Source organism: Parasteatoda tepidariorum, chromosome 9 (assembly GCF_982258835.1).
Source record: "Parasteatoda tepidariorum strain Cologne lab strain chromosome 9, Ptep-v5.0, whole genome shotgun sequence".
Classification (NCBI taxonomy): domain Eukaryota; kingdom Metazoa; phylum Arthropoda; class Arachnida; order Araneae; family Theridiidae; genus Parasteatoda; species Parasteatoda tepidariorum.
In genome coordinates, this window is record NC_141763.1 from 92,202,221 (window position 1) to 92,220,831 (window position 18,611).

At 27.6% G+C, this 18,611-nt stretch overlaps 1 protein-coding gene across 2 annotated transcripts in view; it reads right to left on the reverse strand.

The window, feature by feature from the left end:
- Positions 1 to 3,068: 3,068 nt before the first annotated feature.
- Positions 3,069 to 18,611, reverse strand: part of fand (Pre-mRNA-splicing factor SYF1 fand) — a 31,895-nt gene continuing 16,352 nt past the window's right edge. For both annotated transcript variants that reach the window (XM_043052016.2, XM_043052015.3), the window contains exons 12-23: positions 18,430 to 18,530; positions 16,357 to 16,432; positions 15,729 to 15,815; positions 15,507 to 15,620; positions 15,327 to 15,413; positions 12,963 to 13,038; positions 11,542 to 11,651; positions 10,306 to 10,509; positions 8,228 to 8,402; positions 6,306 to 6,414; positions 5,513 to 5,619; positions 3,069 to 3,252 (exon numbers count right to left, since the gene is read on the reverse strand). In XM_043052016.2, the coding sequence (XP_042907950.2) occupies positions 3,185 to 3,252; positions 5,513 to 5,619; positions 6,306 to 6,414; positions 8,228 to 8,402; positions 10,306 to 10,509; positions 11,542 to 11,651; positions 12,963 to 13,038; positions 15,327 to 15,413; positions 15,507 to 15,620; positions 15,729 to 15,815; positions 16,357 to 16,432; positions 18,430 to 18,530 (1,314 nt within the window). In that variant the 3' untranslated portion in view covers positions 3,069 to 3,184. The remainder of the gene's footprint in view (positions 3,253 to 5,512; positions 5,620 to 6,305; positions 6,415 to 8,227; positions 8,403 to 10,305; positions 10,510 to 11,541; positions 11,652 to 12,962; positions 13,039 to 15,326; positions 15,414 to 15,506; positions 15,621 to 15,728; positions 15,816 to 16,356; positions 16,433 to 18,429; positions 18,531 to 18,611) is intronic.

An 18,611-nucleotide genomic window follows, 5' to 3' on the forward strand; every position in this document is an offset into this window, starting at 1 on the left:
GCGTATAAATACGAAATTCGATGTTTGATATTACAACCGCGTGATAACGAAACGCAATATTGAAATTTAAAAATATATATGAATACAAATCGCGATATTGGGTTTTAAAAACGTTTAAATACAAATCGCGATATTGGGTTTTAAAAACGCTTAAATACAAATCGCGATATTGAATTTTTAAATTGCGTGAATGGGAATTGCGAGTAATGATTTTGAAATCGTGTAAAAACGAATCTCAACAAGTAACTTTTAAATCAGTTAAATAAGAAAATCGATGATTTACATAAAAATCATCTAAATAAGAATCGCAATTTTAGCAGAATCTGGCCCAGTTCCTAATATTTAAAATTCTGTAAATCAGTCAATCAAAAGAAATCAAATATCAGCGGCCGAAACGAAACTGCTTAGGACTTTTTTTCTTTTTTCCAATCTATAGCGGAAGTCGCGATTGTCAAAGCAACAAGTCGCAAGTCCGACTATATCGTTCATTCGACTCCCCAAAAGTTTTTGGAACATGGTCGGAGATTTTAAAAAGTCTTTCATCCCTGTAAAGATAAGAGAGTAGTGGAGGAGACGGCATTGTTTTACCAAGGTCAACCACTTTTACCCCAGCCAGCAGATTGACATGTGAAGAAAGGTTTATTGGGGGCTTCAATACTCTCGCTCCGCGGAAGAAAAAAAGTTTCAACAAATTATCATTTACTGCATAAAAATTTTTTCCGCGCGGAAATTTATGAAAAAAAGAGCGGAAGATATGGAAAAATCTGAAAAAAAGCGGAAATCAGCGGATCCGCGGAAGAATCACATCCCTGTATGATATCTGATATGGCTTTCTAAGACACGTCAAATGTTCTCTATCAAATTAAGATCAGGCAAGTAAGGTGGCTGGGACATTCATTGGAATTCATCATTCTGCTTTTTAAACCACTCCATCATAATTTAAGCCTTATGATTTTAAGTGCCACTCTGCTGGAAGATTGCACTTCTATTTGGGAAAAAGAGACACCATGCATAAGTGCAACTGATCCACAATTATGTTCAGATAGTCAGCAGCTTTCAGTGTCTGTTCTACCACAGCAAAGGGGACCTATAACCGGTCAGAAGAACACCAGCCTGTGTATGACCTATTAGCCTTGAAGAAGGTGTGTCCGATACGACCTGGTGAATGAGAAATCACGATTCTTCTGACCAGACAACTGTCTTCTAGTTATCCATGGTTCCGGACCCACTGTAAGCATAGTTGATGATGCTTGGTCAACAGAAGCAAACGAGTGGGATGTCTGCTGCACAGTCTCATATACCACAGTGCCCACTGAACTGTATGTTTCGAAACCCTTCTTTCTATTTTGCTGTTAGCTGAGCTAATCTGGTGGCAAGCAAGCAAGGGCAGTTCCCGGCCTCCCTTTTCTTTGATGAAGTGTGAGCGCCAAACGGGTTTTCGCCAGCTCTGGTTTCTCTGTCATTATTACTTAGCATAAATTTTTACTACTGCAGATCATCATAGTTACCAGTTGTGCAGTTTGGAAGATACCTGTTCTGAGTTTTCGGGCTATTATGAATCAGTAACCTTTCTTATCACTTGCAAAAGTAGATAAATGCAAGAATGATTCCTTATCTTCTGCAATAGCAAAGTACCATTCAAACTTAATCATGTGCCCTTCACACCATCTAGCAGACCAATTAATTGAAAAATGTGAGGTAGGTCATAATGTTTTGGATCTTCAGTGTGTGTGTGTGTAAATACATATACCTTATGTATAATTTGTATATCCTCTTATTATTTCGGTCCACCTATGTGAACCTTCGCTTCTAAAAACATGCTATTTTTAGTTTTACTCTCACTGAAACATTTGTGGGCATTTAAGCTTTCTGGGGATTTCAAGAGATGCAGAAAATGTAAGTTATTTGGATAGAATGCCACATAAACAGAAGTGATTTTTGAAAAATGACACAAAATCCACGTGCTTGAAAATGATAGTAACTTTACATTTTATATAATTTAGTTATTCTGAAAATAATTTTTTCTTCTGACTTAGTAGTTCCGTGATTTGCATAAAGCCTTTAAATTTATATTTAATTATAATATAGTCAAGAACATGCACGTATGTGGACCTTAGTATCATATGGCGAAATTTACAACAGCATAGAAGTCAAATATGTAATACGTTGTAATATTATGAAATCTACATAAGATATATATATTTAGAGAGATTATACCGATTGAGTAATATTTTTATGTGAATTTTAATAAATTGTTTTATGTTAAGTTGTTTTCCATAATTTTGTCTACAAGAATTATATACTTTTTTATAATTAATGGTACATTCTTTTCTATAATTATTTATTTTGAATGGTATGCATAATTAAAATAGTTTTGAAACCAATATTTAAAGCCGTATTTCAATGTGCTTAAAAAAAAAACTAAATTATTAATAAATCTATTCATTTTTGCATTTAAATAGCCTGAAATATAACAAGTATGCATGTTTGTTTCTATTTTAGTTGCAATTTAACATTTGAAATATTTATATTCTTTTACTTACTTAAGACCCTAGATCCATGTATGTGGACCTAAAATTATTAGCTCTCTGGCTGTATAATTCATATTTGCTTTATCTTACTATGGTAGTAAAATAGAAATTCAGAACTGTAAAATATTTTCTTTCCAATATTATTTTATACTTCAGTAGTGAAGAAGATATAAATAAGAGAAATGAAAGAAAAATGAAGAATTAAAGATTTATAAGCATAAGCTGCAAGTACATAGTAAAAGATAAAAATGCAAAGAAAACAAGGAATAAAATAAATAAATAAAAATGAGTTAAAATTAGAAAAAATAACGTTATTTTTTCTAATTTTCTTACTTTCCTTATTTTCTCTGCATTTTTATCTTATATATAGACTATCGAACAATAGACGATTTAGCTATTAATTCACCCTTCCTTTTGAAGCCTGCAATTCTTTTCAAGAAAATGCAAAATTTTTAAACTGTTATCATTAGGGTTAGCATCATTAGCTATTTTTACAATTTAGCAAATAAAATTCATGAATAACAGAAAACAGACAAATTACCACAAAATCAAATATTTATTTTACAACAGTGGAAGGTTACAACAGTTCAATTTCTTTTATGACAACAATAGATGAGTTATTTACATGCGGAATATTTCTGAATTATGTTTTTCTAATCATCTTTCTCTTTCAGTGCACCAAATACTTCATCTGGTACCTGTCTCTCTTCTAATTGAATTTCTGTTTTAAAAAAAAGAGCAAATTATGATAATACCCGTACTACTGATTTAAATATTATTTCAATAATCATAAACTTTACTCAGAATGAAGGCACATAAGCAAAACTCCTTAAAACTGAAAATCAGCAATATTACAGCAAAAAATTAAGGGTTTTTAACTTTAAAGCTAAATTTTTAATTTATTTTCCAAGCTTTCAGGGAATTTTATAATCAAATCTAAATTTTGTTGTGATTACAGAACATTAGAACTATTTGTCATTCTTTTGGTTGTCATTAATATTTTTCTGGACAGTTTAGATCAACGGTCAACTCAAAATTTATTTTCAAAAAGAGCCAGGACTAATTTTAAAAGATTTAAATATTTTCGAATTTTTAATCTAGTTGAATTTAAACTAGCCAAATAAATTATAGTAATCTGGTAATCTGGATAGCATATTATTTAAATATTTTTGTACTTTTAGTCTAGCCAAATACCCAATTACAGTAATTTGGATATCATAGCATACATTGTACAGTTAAGTGCTGATTTTTAGGATCCGCTGGGATCAAAGCCGATCCGGGTAATTGGAGAACTTTAAAAAAACGGCTATGAGAATGTTTTTAAGTTTCTTATAAGTTAAGTTTCTTAAGTTCCTTCATACTTTTTGAATGTCAAAATCCTCACATTGAACTGGGTGTACAAAATGTAAGGTTCTTTCCAAGGTCACTGTAGGGCAAAAGAAGTTTTTTTTACCCTTTCAGATATTCTGAAAATGAAGAACTTTCATGAAGGTAAGGAAAACAAATGGCCCTTGAATGATCTGAATAATTGGACAATCCAGTATATCAGATTTCGGATAATCCGTGCTCAATTGTGCTTCTCTATTACAACTTTTGAATTCCAATTCAACAAGAGCATGGCATTAAGGGCTGGACCTTGCATTTGATCATTTGCTTATGTATTATACTGCTATTCAAGATTGTAACATTTTTAATGAACCTTTTGTTTTCACTATCATAATTTTAATCTTCATCAATTTTTTTTTTCTTCGGTGGTTAAGATTGTTTTACAATGTTTCTTTGCTAATAATAAGCTGTTTTCATAACTGTTGAGTCAATTTGCAACTGATATTTATGACTGTTAAATAAAGTTTTGTCTAGAATAGTGCCCTCTAGGTAATTCTAAACATGACACAATACGGAAAAAAGCAACAGTTTTGTGAAATTTAAAAACATTTGGGAATTCAATTTTTAATATTTAGAAGATTACTCCAATGTTGTTCCGATGGGCTCATAAAAATGTGTGAAAATGAAGAATTATTCATTAAATTTGATAATTTGAAATAATCTAGCTAAATTGGAGGTTTTTAAAAAGGCTTGATAATTTTTTAAATATTTAATTTGTTTGAGCTAAAGCCCAGATAATTCTTCTTCGCAAGAAGGTACATATTTTTTAAAATTATAGCTTTACTCCTCCACTTAAACTACAGTTTCTTTTTTTTAAATTTTCCTTGGCAAAAGAGCTTTGAGAAACATTGTTAAGTACAATTGCTTGCACAACAATTTTGTATCTAACATACACGTCCAATATAAATGTTAAATGGAAAAGTATCTCCAGTGTCAATATCTTTTAATCTAGGACAAATAAGGAAATGCTGTCTACTCATAGAACCATCCCCCCCTCCCGACAGAAGAAGTTGTTTTACCAATTATATTGTAATACAGCTGAAAGTAATTATAGACTGTAAACATATAAACAGTAACACCTGTCTTCCCTTTCAAACAAAAGGAACTCTGTTTTTTATCTTATAAAAAACACTCCCATCTTTTCATGGTAACAATATCATTGTACTGGAGTATTTTGATGTCCTAAAATTTGATCATGATCCAAGAAAATTAAAACGTAAAAAATACTATAAGAAATGTTGTGTTAAAAACTAAAAACTAGGGTTTGTGATTCTAACTTAGAAATTAAGTTAATCAGAAGAAATTAAGTTAACAGTTAAATTTTACAAACATATTAATAGTCGAAATATTGAAAATAAATCATAATAATACATTTTAAACTATAGAACTACATTGAAAATTTTTTTTAAAGTGATGGATAAATTAATTAGCATAAATTAGGTCACCTCCATGAACGAACCTCTTAAGATTGCTTCTCAGTTCACAAATGTATTTTGTACACAAACGTTTATTAAAGTATTTTTTTTTATTTTGAGCGCCTTATATATCTGACAAATATTACATGTACAGAGTAAATTGATATAGACAGAACATACCTTCAATTTTTTCATCTTCATCACTGTCAAAATCCAGATCAATTTCAGCTGGATTGGAAGCTTGAGCTTCTTCAATCATGGCCTTCTCTTCTTCAGTTGTTTCACCTCTGAACAACAAATAGTACATTAATCCAAATTAAGCTAATAATAAATAGAGCCCAGATTTTGATGACTTAGAAACAGTTAAAATTGCCCTTAAAAACATCAAAAAATGCACATAAATAAAAAAATTCTCTAGTAAAAAGAAAGAAAAATAGTTTTTAAACATCTACATTGACTCATAGTTCTTAACATCTATATTGTACTGGTATATATTTCAAAAATTCAATTTTAAGAAATTAAAAGATATCAGAGCTTAATTGGATTATTAAATGCTTTTTAATGTTTTCAAATGTGAAAGAACCTCTTTCAATCATTTTCTCCACATTAAAAATTAACTTCTCAAAATAGCTAGATTTAGATGGTTTGGGTGCAGGCATTTGTTAAACACACTGTACTTTTGTAACCAGCTGTAAATCAACTAAAGCTCTTCTAAGTTATTTAAGACAAGAACAGGCTACAGGAGTAATTTATGAAAATTGTAAGAATTAATTAAAAAGAGTTCAAAAATTACCCTAATATTAATAGGAATATCAAAAATTTAAAAAAAAAAGCCTTAAAATAAAAAATGCCCAAGAGATACTAAAATAAATATATGCCATGAAATAAATGTCAAAAATAAAAATGTCATCAAAATCCAGGATTTAATATAATAAACAAATAAAACTTTTAAGTTTTAGTCAATTATATTTACCTAACAAACAACACCTTTCCTCTGCTCATCAATGATGGCTCTCCAGTATTTGAAATAGCTTGAGCCTGAGCCTCTAAGTTTTGCATCACATTAGGTTCAATTTCAGGGACTAAAATGTATCAGGGAAAAAAACATTACAAATGAGATAAACAATTATTAACAAAATAAACAATTGATTCCAAAGACAATCAAACTGTTATTAAGTTTTACCCCAGCAATAGCTTTTTGGGAGGGACAAATTCTCATTTTCTACCTTCAACAAAATATACCTTTCAGCATTACCTTTTACCATAATTTTTTAATAGGTTAGCCAAATAATGCTTTTTATCCTTAAATAGGACAATTTGTTTATATTCCATCATTCAAAAGCTATAAAACAATAAACATGCAGAAAACAATACAAATAAAAATCTTATTGTTTGCCACAAGACATTACTGGAAGAAAACAGATTGTTAAGATATTTAAATTAGTAGAAATAAAAAAAATTTATGAGTGGGATATCAAACTGTTATGAAATTTTTCAATCAAATATTATGTGGACATGTTTTTAGCAGTTTAGGTATTTCTTTTCTCCTTATCAGCACACAAAAGGAAATCCCAACCCCCCTCCCATTCCTGTGGCAGAATTTTTTCGAGCTATCTGCGATAAAACTCCCTAGCAATAATATCTTTCTGAAAGATATTTTCAATAATAACAAAGATGTATAATACTAATTTAAGGTAACAAAACTGCTGTATTTACAAAAAAAACAATGATTTTTTTAATTGAATATGCAATATATTTTTGATTTTAATATTGGGAGAAGGATGCACCAATTATTTCCGTTATGGCATTTTAAAAATTATCATCACATTAAAAAAGTAATTAAATATCATGAAATCTGTAACAGTAATTACCGAAAAACAGATTGATGACAAAATCACGTAAATCAGACTCTTCAGAAAGGCATGTTTCATTTCAAGATTTGATTGTTTTAATAAATAATATCGGGTTTTACAAGCTATGTGGAATTCAAAAGCAAAAAATTCGAAAGAATCATTACCATAAATGGGCAATTCGAATTTCCCATATCGCCCGAAATATATTGGGAGATCTAAAAACCACGTAAAATTAATGTCAATAACGGCTGAAAATTCTGGCTAAGTATAAAATTTTATTTCTATTAGATCGATTTAGTATAAAATCTATTCTTAGCATTGATACCTCTTGCACCTTTTTCCATTAGTTTTTTTCTACAGCTCGATGATTAAAGTACGCACAATTTTTTAATATCTTTTTGTATTGTATATTATACGTATCTCCTCTAATTTTTATCGGCAGATTTTTTTTAGAATATAATGGTTTTTAAATTTTTTAAAAAAAATTTCTAAATATTAATTTAATATATATTTGTGTGTTACCGGCAAAGTTTGAAGGCATTGTACATAATGCCTAAAACTAGCCGGCAATGTATAATTATATTTAAACGATTTATATTTAACACATTTCCTACGCATTCTATAGAATGCCAATAAAGAAACCGGCAAAGTATAAAATACATCTCAGATTTCACTTTATTTCTGTAATTCAAAATGTCATTCAAGCCTACCATGATGCAACAAATAAGTAAATTTCTTATTTTTTTATATGAAAATTTTGTTTCCATAAAGAAAGGCATAAAGTGTGTTTTGTACATCTTTCATTTTTTCTTAACACATTTTGAATACATTTGTTTTAATGGTACTCTCATTATCTTTTCAGAATAAAATTTTTATTTTTGAGAAATGCACATCATTAACTTAATAACCTCATCAGGACATTTTTTTTATACTTCGCCTAAATAGCATTTGTATTCTATAGAATGCCTAGGTATTATATACAATGCTGGCGTTTCATACTTTGCCAGTAACATATATATATGAATAAAAAGTAACTGAATACCTTCAATGCGAGCAGCTGCAACAGCAGCACTTAACATTTGTGCATTCATGAAATTCACTTGGGTGTTATAGGTTGCTTGGACACTACGCTTGATGCGTAACATTTCTCGCATAGTGTCTTCATTACCATGACGAACCTCAAACTCTTTCCACGTCCTCCAAAAGTCTTGGTTAGTCTAAAACAGTGTCAGAAAGTTCAGTTAAAATTATAATTTAAGTTAAAGTTAAAATAATAAGTTAAATATTTTTTTAAGTCAAATCGAAACACATCTGTGACCTTAATTAATTTTTCAATTATAAAATATATCCTAGTTGGTAAAATGATATATTTATGATAATAAAGTAGTTCTTAATGTAACAAACAACAAAAATAAATTTAGTAACACTAAAATACTGAAGATAAGTTCGAATTAAAATAAACATGATAATTGAGTAATTAAAACTTTTGTTTTATGCAATACTGTTTATTTTATGTTTAAACTTTGAAATGAAAATAACAACAGATGTGTTAATGGTTTTGTGTAATCAAATGTGCTTTACAACAAAAGAACAGTAAATTAATTTGTGTTATTACAAAGCAAATTATAAACCTTTGCTTAACTTTGCATTATGATACCTTTCTTATAAATTCAATAACAGAACAATAAAATAAAGTGAAACTTTAAATTTTACTCTTTAACAGTATGATGTGAAAGTTAAATATTTTAAAGTTTACCTTGTTTGAATTGGAAAATAAGAAATCAAGACACACAATTTTTCTTAAATAATTCCAACACAAAGAAAATGACTCCAATTTTGTAATAAATAAATCTTTCAGTAGTTTTATTCCCTAAAATAAAAGTACAGTAATTTTGCGGAGCTACACTGTGGAGTAAACAATAAATTTTGTTGTGGTGGCGTATAAAAAGGGGCAGATTTCTTGTGACTGTCTTTTTCTTTTTCTTCTATCTCCTTCTTTTATTTATTCTCAAGAATTTCATTATTAACTTTCCCTTTACTATCTTTCGTAGTAATCTATCAATGCATAGCTATAATGTTTTACAGTTTATGGTTAAGATTCTTTGCAGTAGTAGAGATATAATAGGTTTGTAAGTAGGAATTATTTTAATTATGCAAACACTTAGTATTTTTACAAATATTATTGGGATTTTTATTAATTTATTTAAATTACTTAACATATAAATATATTATTAATACATTTTATTATGCATATTTAACAACATATTTTTTCATCTGTAACTAAATTCTTATTTTTATGTTATTTAACATATAAATATTTATAAGTAGAGATGGTAAAGAACATTAAAAATAAACGTTTTCAAACGAAGATAAAGATGCTAACATGAAAATTTTATTAACACTTTAAAAATAAAAAGATCAGCAAAAATTGGAAGCTGAGATTGCAGAGATTTGGTTGCTAAGTCAATAAAGCAGAAAACAAAGAAAATTATTTGGTTGTCGTAAGAAGGAGATCAAAGAAAATATTGGTAGATGTAAACTCAAAATTAGGTCGGTTGTTCACCTATGGTTATGAAATAAATTTCTAAATTAGAGGTGACCGAGGTTTGTATCCCAGAGATCAATGCGAATTCTACTCCCAGTTTACACCGACCACGGTGCTGACATAAAACATCTTCTGACGTAGACATAACAGTTCTCTTGCTTTTAGGCAAACCGTGGAAGTTTTTCGTGGTTTTCCTCTCAATGTAACGCATAAGTGATTTAGTTCTATCTAAAGGTTCTCCATGATAGTTAGCTTGTCCCAATGGTTGTTTGAGGATTTCCCTTATCTTCTGGGTAGAGTTCAAAATTACAAGGCTACAGAGTTGATAGTCATAAACCCAAAAATGACTTGTAATGCCGGTTATATAATAAAATATTTAAAAGAAAATTTGAATTCATAAAACAAAAAAAATTTACAAACTCTGTTAAATCTTTAATGAACATAGCTTTAATTTATTTTCTCATAGACAGCTATACAATTTTCTTTTATTAATTAATTTTTAATTTCTTTCTTATAAAAAATTTATAAAATTGGTGATTGACTATCTTATAAAGATAATATATTTTATTTCTTACTCTTGGATCACACATTTGGCTGCAGTGAGCATAAATAGCTCTACTTCTATCGATTTCGCCTAATTTCTTCTCCAAATCAGCAAACTTTAAGCACATCTGCTTTGCTTCACTATCTGGTAATAGCTCTATGGCTTTCTCATAAATCTGTCGTGTATACGTTACTCCGTATATTTCAGCTGCTTTTTTCAAGTATATGTTAAACATCTGCAAGCAAAACATAAGTTGATTAAAAATAATGCTGTTACAAATTTATTATTCAAATGTACACATGAAATTACATTTAGAATATATTTAGTAATTCTAATATATACACTCTTCTAAATCTTTACCCTTATCTATTAGTGCCATAGTGTCAGCAATAATTAAAGTTTCCTATGATCAATTTTTAAAAAGCTTTAAAAATTGTTTTTAGATAAAATAACAGTGACTTTTTATGTTGCAAACAACAAACTTGGGGATTATTTAAACAATTATATCTGCATACTTTAATATTTCATAATTTTTTTAAAAAAATTGGCAAATCAGAAAAATGAAGTTTTTATTGAAAGGAAGAAGTAAAATTTCAGTCTTTATTTCAGTTCAAAAATTTTGTTATTGTTTTAAATAAAAATCACTTTGATAAACCATATTCTAGTTAACTTCAGTTTTCTGAAAATTTTAGATTCATAAGATAATGAATGAGAGCACAACACGCTGGTCCTTAAATACTCAATATTAATCAAAACTTATTGGGAAACATAGAATAAGAAAACATAGTTTCCTTAAAAAAAAAAAAAAAAAAATGCTTTCTTATTCTATGTTTCCCAATGAATTTTGTAAGTAATTCAATACACTTTTAAAAATATTGTAACTCAAAATGACAAAATGTTCAGGTACTGATTCAGGGTTTCAAAAGATTTAGAATTTTTGTCATTTCCAATTATTCTAAAGAGGATATTTTTGACAAAACATGTTCAAAAGAAATTAACTTTAGGAATTGTTTTAGAAAAAAAAAAGCTAAGTAATATTTATGTAGTAAAAAGATAATAAAATAGACTTTTTCTCACAGAAAGTAGAAACTTGTTAAAGTTTAATTTTTTTAAAAGTGGAAAAACTTTAACTTATACCATGCATATACTTTGTTTTTTAATTAAAACTAATTGTTAAATAAAGGCTTTCATCATCTAGTTACTACTAAACCTCCACTATTGGCTTTAACCTTATTATAATTTTAAATGGGTTAAAAATGTTACATACCTCAAACTGCTCCTTAGGAAGAACGGCTCTAGTAGCTCGTTCGTAGACAGACATAGCATGCCTTGCTAGACCATGTTCTTCTTCTAATTTAGCATACAGTAAATATATTGCTGCATTAAAAAATAGAATGTTAGAAAATCAGGGTTGGCATTATTTAAATCAACTGACTTTTTAAAAAAATTATTTAAATTTTTTAATTAATTTATTTAGGACAATTTCCAAGGTTATATATTCCCAAGGTTGTGAACTTTTTTATAAGTCTGATCCCATCGAAGTTGAAGGTTTCATCATGAGAAATAATGAGACAGGGGTGATTGTGATACAAAGTGAGAAAGCCTGAAAATTTCATGTGTAAACTAGATAAGAAGATATCAATTTATGTACTATTAATATTTAAAAAAAATTTTTGAACTAAGATTTATAATTAAATTGCCTACTAAAGAATATCAAATTTTTATAGTAACAAAAGTAAGAAAAAATTTAGTTCTTACAAGAATCACAATATTAGATTCTAAAATTGCGTGAATATGAATTGCGATATAAAGTTTAAAAACGTGAAAATACAAATCGCAATATCTAATTTTAAAATTGTATAAATTGCGATAATGGATTTCAGAACGCAAAAAATACGAGTCGTGATATTGGATTCTTAAATAGAGTGAATACAAATATATTAAATTCAAAAACGCGCAAATTCAAATTATGATATTGGATTTTTAAATTGCGTGAATGCGATTCACAATGAGTGACTTTTAAATTAGGTAAATACAAAATTTGATATTAAAATCATGTGAATATGAATCACAATATTAGCGGATTCCGCCATAGTTTCAAATGTTAAAAATGAAGAAAATTTGACAAAAAAAATTTTTTTTAATTGTGGAAGAGTCATGTGTATGAAAAGGTTTCATTAACAGGATTTAGGGAAGGTTTTAAAATTTAAATAGTAGAGCTTTTAATTCTTACTTTAAATTTCAGATTAAGTTAAAATTTTGTCGGATTATAAGTTTTGATGCACGGACATCTGTGAAAAAAATCTCATGTCCTGCTCCTAGACCCGGAGGCAAGATACGAAAAACCTGGAATTCCAGTGTACACTCAGAAAACAATAACCTCTAAAGATGGAAAAATTAATGATTAATTTTTCAGTTGCAAGTTATTCGTTCATGTAAAATGTATTACAAAACAGTTATACGTAAGGTTCAAAATAAGCAACTTTTTTTAAAAAAGATATTATTACCAAACCAATTCTTCTGGTAAAAATAATGGAGTTTTAGATACCACAAACATAAACTTATTCCTTTTTCCAAATTTTCTGCTGGGTATTTAGTTTAATTCTATGATTTTTCTATTCATAAAATTCCCGGATCTTTCCCAGTTTTCAAAAATAACAAATATAAATCAAATAAATATTAACTTACATTTTGCAAATTCAGCTGGACATCTTTCAAGACATTGTTCAAACAAATCTCGAGCTCTTTCTAGTTTAGTTCCACCCTTAAAAGGAGAAGAATGTCAATAGAGTACAACATCAAGTGAGTTCACAAATAACGTAAAAAAAATACACAATATAGGCAGTGAGAGACATAAACTTGGTAAAAATAATAATGCAAATCTATAAAAAAAGCTGAACATAACTTTATAAGAGGCTTAAAAAAATTATTTCTTTTAACATTTTGCGATAATTGTATTTTTATTCAACTGAAGAGTTTTGGTACAAAATAATGCACATTGTTAAATTATTCTCATTTATGTTGTACTATTCATGACTTGACACATTTTTATACTTCAAAAATGGATATTTCAACATTAACGTTATTTGCAGATACTGACAAATATCGATTAGCTAGGAAGGAAACAAAGGAATAAGGTTTTGTCCATTCTATTGATTTCAAATAATAGTTCTTTAAGAATCCAGATACTCTTAAAATGCCATTTTGTTATTGAATCTATTCTCTAAAATGTTTTATTAAAAAATAAAATAAAAATTTTAAAGCTTCAGAGCACTAAGAAAACAAAAAAAAACATTAAATTATTAACAATCTATATGTAAATTGCAAAATCTCAAAAATTATTCAGATTTTAGAAGCAAAACAGATTCTTGACAGAAATCATTGCAGAATATCGCACTATGACAAACTTGCAATATTAAGCATAATCACACTTTCTTTTAATATTAAGGTTGGGCAAGCACAGTAGAGTTCCATTATTTTAAATTTCTGGATTATTCAAACCATATTGCCTTTTAAAAATTATGAAAGAAAAGAAAATTTTTAAAAATAATAATAATAAACAAAAACACTCACTATTACAATGTGGTAATACCTGAGAGAAATGTGATAACTTTACAAATAATTTTTTACGTGAATAAATTTATTAACTGCCTAATTTGAAAATTATAGTCATGTGAAGAGTATATGGCTTGATTAGAAAAACAACAGAGAATAGTGCTACGAAACAAAATTAAAGCAGTTATTCTTTAAACATGAAATTGTTAAAAGTCACATGTATAAATTAATAAAAATTATCATGGAAGGCTGTAACTTGTTATTTAATAAAACAAAAATTTCCTTATTATTATACTGTAAACATGAGTGCAGTCACATTATTGCAATAATAATAATAATAAAATAATTTCTAAAAACCCTTATTTAAAAATCAAATGGATTTGTATGTTGGTGAAACATGATTAGAAGCTTACACGCATTGGAATCCCGAATAAGTAAAATAAATAACTAAAATGGATTATTAAGCGTATAAAATTTCAAATTTCGGGATTTAAAAATCATTTAAATTTGAATCTTAATAGAAAGCAAGGAAAAAAAGTAGCAACAGAAAAATTACAGCAAAAAGAAAAGTAGGTACACAGATTTACACCTCAATTAAGGGGAAAAAAAACAGTCCTGCAAACTCTTAATTTAAAAATCACATAGATATGTATATTCGCACATGATAAGAAGATTTCTCAGATTTGCACCCTGAATAAGTAAAATAAATAAATTTGATTATCAACTGTATTAAAATTAAATTTCTAATTTCAAAATAGTACAGATTTGTCTTTTATTAAAAGAAAAAAAATGAATAAATAACACGAAAATCACACAGATTTGCACCACAATTAAAGGTAAAAAAATCAGTCCTGTAAACTCCTAATTTAAAAATCACATAAATATGCGTATTCGCACAACATGATTTAAAGATTTCTCAGATTTGTAATAAAATAAAATTCTCAGATAAATAATAAAACAAAATAAAATTGATTATTAGCTGCATTTAAGTTATATTCCCGATTTTAAAATAGTATAGATTTGCATCGAATGATTTGTAAAACAAAGCAACAAGAAAATTACACAAATTTGCACCACAATTAAAGGAAGAGAAAAGAGGAAATGGATCAAGATTTAATTTACTACTTTTGTTTTATTTTACAAGATTTAATTACATCATGCCGATAAAATGATTAGTAAACTACTCAGATTTGTATCTCAAACATGACAAAAAATCAAGTGGATATAAACCGAATTAAAATTTTGCAAAATTTGAACACACAATGATACCATTTAATTTGGTTTACATCAGTTCTACGTAACTAACGAAAACTTGGTTTATAAATTTTTACAAATACAAATTTATCAAAATTAGAGCAATAATATATCTTATTTCAACAGGTATACAAAAATTAATAAGATTATTTGCATTCTATAGGTTATGTTTTGTATTATTACAGATTGCTTAAAGAATATAGTTTAATTGATTAATATTGAGGAAAATATATTTTTACTTACATAACGTTTTAAAAACTTTACTAAATATGTATTCCATATATCATACACATTTGGCCATTTGAAGAGTGATATTCCTTTTTCATAAGCCTAATATAATAAATTTAAAGAGTTAAACAAACATTAAGAAGGTATAAGAATTTAAAGACAAATTATTTCAATTGATTATTGTTACTAACTTACTTTAAAAGCTTCCTCAAAGTAATTGTTTTCTTCAAGAAACAAGCCATAATTGATGATTACTTGAGGAGTTGCTATCCTCAAATCAATGATTCTGTCATACACTGCTTTAATAGACTAAATAATAATAATAAAAAAAAATAACTTATTACATCACAACATTGGAGAATTAATAAATTATTAAAAAAGAATTCTAAATTTAAATTGAAACTAGCTGATTCTAACCTTAAACTTTCCTAGAGCTTCTTCTAAATCTGCATACAGGAGCCACACTTTTAAAGATTTGTAAAGTCTTTCTTGCACGGGCAAAGACTGAAATAATTAATATACATATTATATATACATAAACCTTAGTGGTTAAAAATAAAGAAGAAATAATAGCAAGGAAAGAATAAACAATAATCAAACATGTGATTGCTTGAAGAAGAAATCTGAATATTTTTTTCTCAAGTTGTAGATATTTTTAATGCTCATTTTTTTTTCACTGAACAAAGAAGATAAATGAAACTCATTTTAATGCACAAAAGTGAAATTTATAAAATTTTGTGAAATCCACAGCAATAGCTAAAAAAAGATTGATGATATAATCACATATATTTACGACGAAATCACACGAATCAGGCGTGTTAAAAAGGGGTTAGGGGGATTTATGTGTTGTAATAAATAATACCATATTAAAAATATTGGGATTTTAATAAATATACGAAAATGTGAAAAAGTGGATAAAAAAAAGTCGTATCGTCATGTCAAAAAGAGACTAATTAATCCAATTCGTGAAATTTTCTTGTAGTAGCAATGATGTTTAAAAAATAAAATATAATTTATTTAAAAATATAAAAGGACAAAATTTTACTTGATCATGATACGATCCTTTATGAACAGGTGCAGCAGTGGCTCGATGCATCAGCTTCAGAGCAGTTTCAAAATTACTGTTAAGCAGAAAACACATAAATTAAATAAAGTAAAACAAATACAAAGCTATAATTCTTAGTCTTATAAAACAATGGTTTTTATAAATGATTCAGAATCTCCATTGTAATTTAACTTGAATTAATAATTTTGTATTGTAATAATTCATCTTCTCTAATTAAATGTCATTATCAATAATAATTTTTCATTATACATGCTAAAAATGGGTGATATTTGTGTACATTGAAAATCTGAACAATGTATGTGTCATAGAATTAAAGAAAATTTTTTTGATCAAATAATAACAGTGCTAAAGACGTGAGCTTTCATAACCTATTTTGCAGATCAATTAAGACATTTTTCTTTGAAATTTAATAACTTTTTATCAACAAAAAAAAGTACACTTAAGCAGTAGTTTTTGAAATAAAATGACATATTTTTAGAATTACTGTTATTAAAAAAATAAATATTTTTAATTTTAAGTTAATATAAAGATTTTGCACGCATATATGTCACACATTTTTAAAATTTGATAATGTATTTTATAACAGTAATGTATTTTATGCAACACATAGAATTTTCAAAAGACACTGGAGGGGTGTTCTTAAAGAGTTGATGTGGAGATGTATTGCATTACATTTATTATAACTAACATTAAATGTTTTGTTTACTTATAATTTTAATAAATGAATCGGTAACTCAATGTTAGAACAACTAATGTCATAATTTTAAAAGAGTTTAAATTTCTTAAAAATTATAATAAGTAATTCATGTATATTAAATAATATCAGTTTCATGGGAGACAATCGCTATCCATTTTGTTAATATAAAAGTTTCATAGGTTTCGCTGATTAATATAATTTATTATTAGACTAAACTGTTCTACACCACTTCAATTGATTCCATGACAATTAAAGTTTTTCATTTAACAATATTATTTTTTTAAAATACCAATCCAACAAATAAGGTTTTGTTAACTATGAAATGAGACATTATCAGTTCATACAAAGCCTGGATTAAATACCAAATGATAGACTAAGTAAATCTTCGATGAAGTTTTGAATTTATTAAAAAATGAACAAGTCAAAAAATATTTCTAATAACAGGGGAGAATATTTATAAAAGCTAAGTATAAGTTCAAAAAGCAACTGATAACCTGCCAATGTACACTTTATTTTAATAGTTCCTTTAAAAGTGAAAAAGCTTAGATACTGCTTGTAATACACTAATGAATGTGTGACATATTAAATCGCAGATAATGAAATAAATTTGTTAAAAGCTATAAATCAAAACGAGTATGTTTCCCAAAATAAGGAACATTTCTTACATAAGAATGACAAAAAAAATTTAATTCTGCCTCTAATAACATACTAGATGCTTAGCAAGTAGGCAAGTCAAACCTTGATTTTTCTATAAATGTGCGTATATATATATATATATATATATATATATATATATATATTCCTCTTCACTCTAAATTGAAGCATTGAGCTCTGTTTGCGGCCAGCTACTTTGCTTCCATGTCTTTCAAATTGCTTTTAATCTCTTATATATAGAGAGGAGCTTTGGTGGCCTAGAGAATAGAGAGCTCGCCTCCCAGTGAGGCGAGGGTTTAAATCCAAATGATGGCTGTTCGATACGAATTGTGATGGTCCTTAATGGTACAACTATGCATTTTTATGTTGGTTTAATAATAATTCTTGTTGGTTCAGCAGGCATCAAAACAATTTTTTTTAATGTGGGCTCATCATAAATCAGTCCGAATTCCTACATTGGGGTGATGGTTACTTGTGTTGGTTATTATAAAAAAATATAATGGTTCATGATGGAATTATTGATGGTCACCATCAATATTATATTGGTTCATGAATGAAAAATCATCCAAAATTTTGACTTTGGTACACAGTCCTACATGCTCAAACAGAGTTTTTAAATGCTTTAGGCAATATAATTTTCAAACCCTGCTACATAGAGATAAAATGTCTAAAACTAAAATAATTCAAAACATTTGATTTACTTATGACGAATTTCCATTTCTGTCCATTCACACCAAACCGATGCAAGATCGTCAACTTCAGTATAAGACACTTGGATGGCTTTTTCAAAAATTATACGAGCCTATAATACAGAACAAAATAAAAAATAAAATTAAAATATGGAGAGAGAAAAATTATGTTTAAGCAAAACTAGTTAAATAAA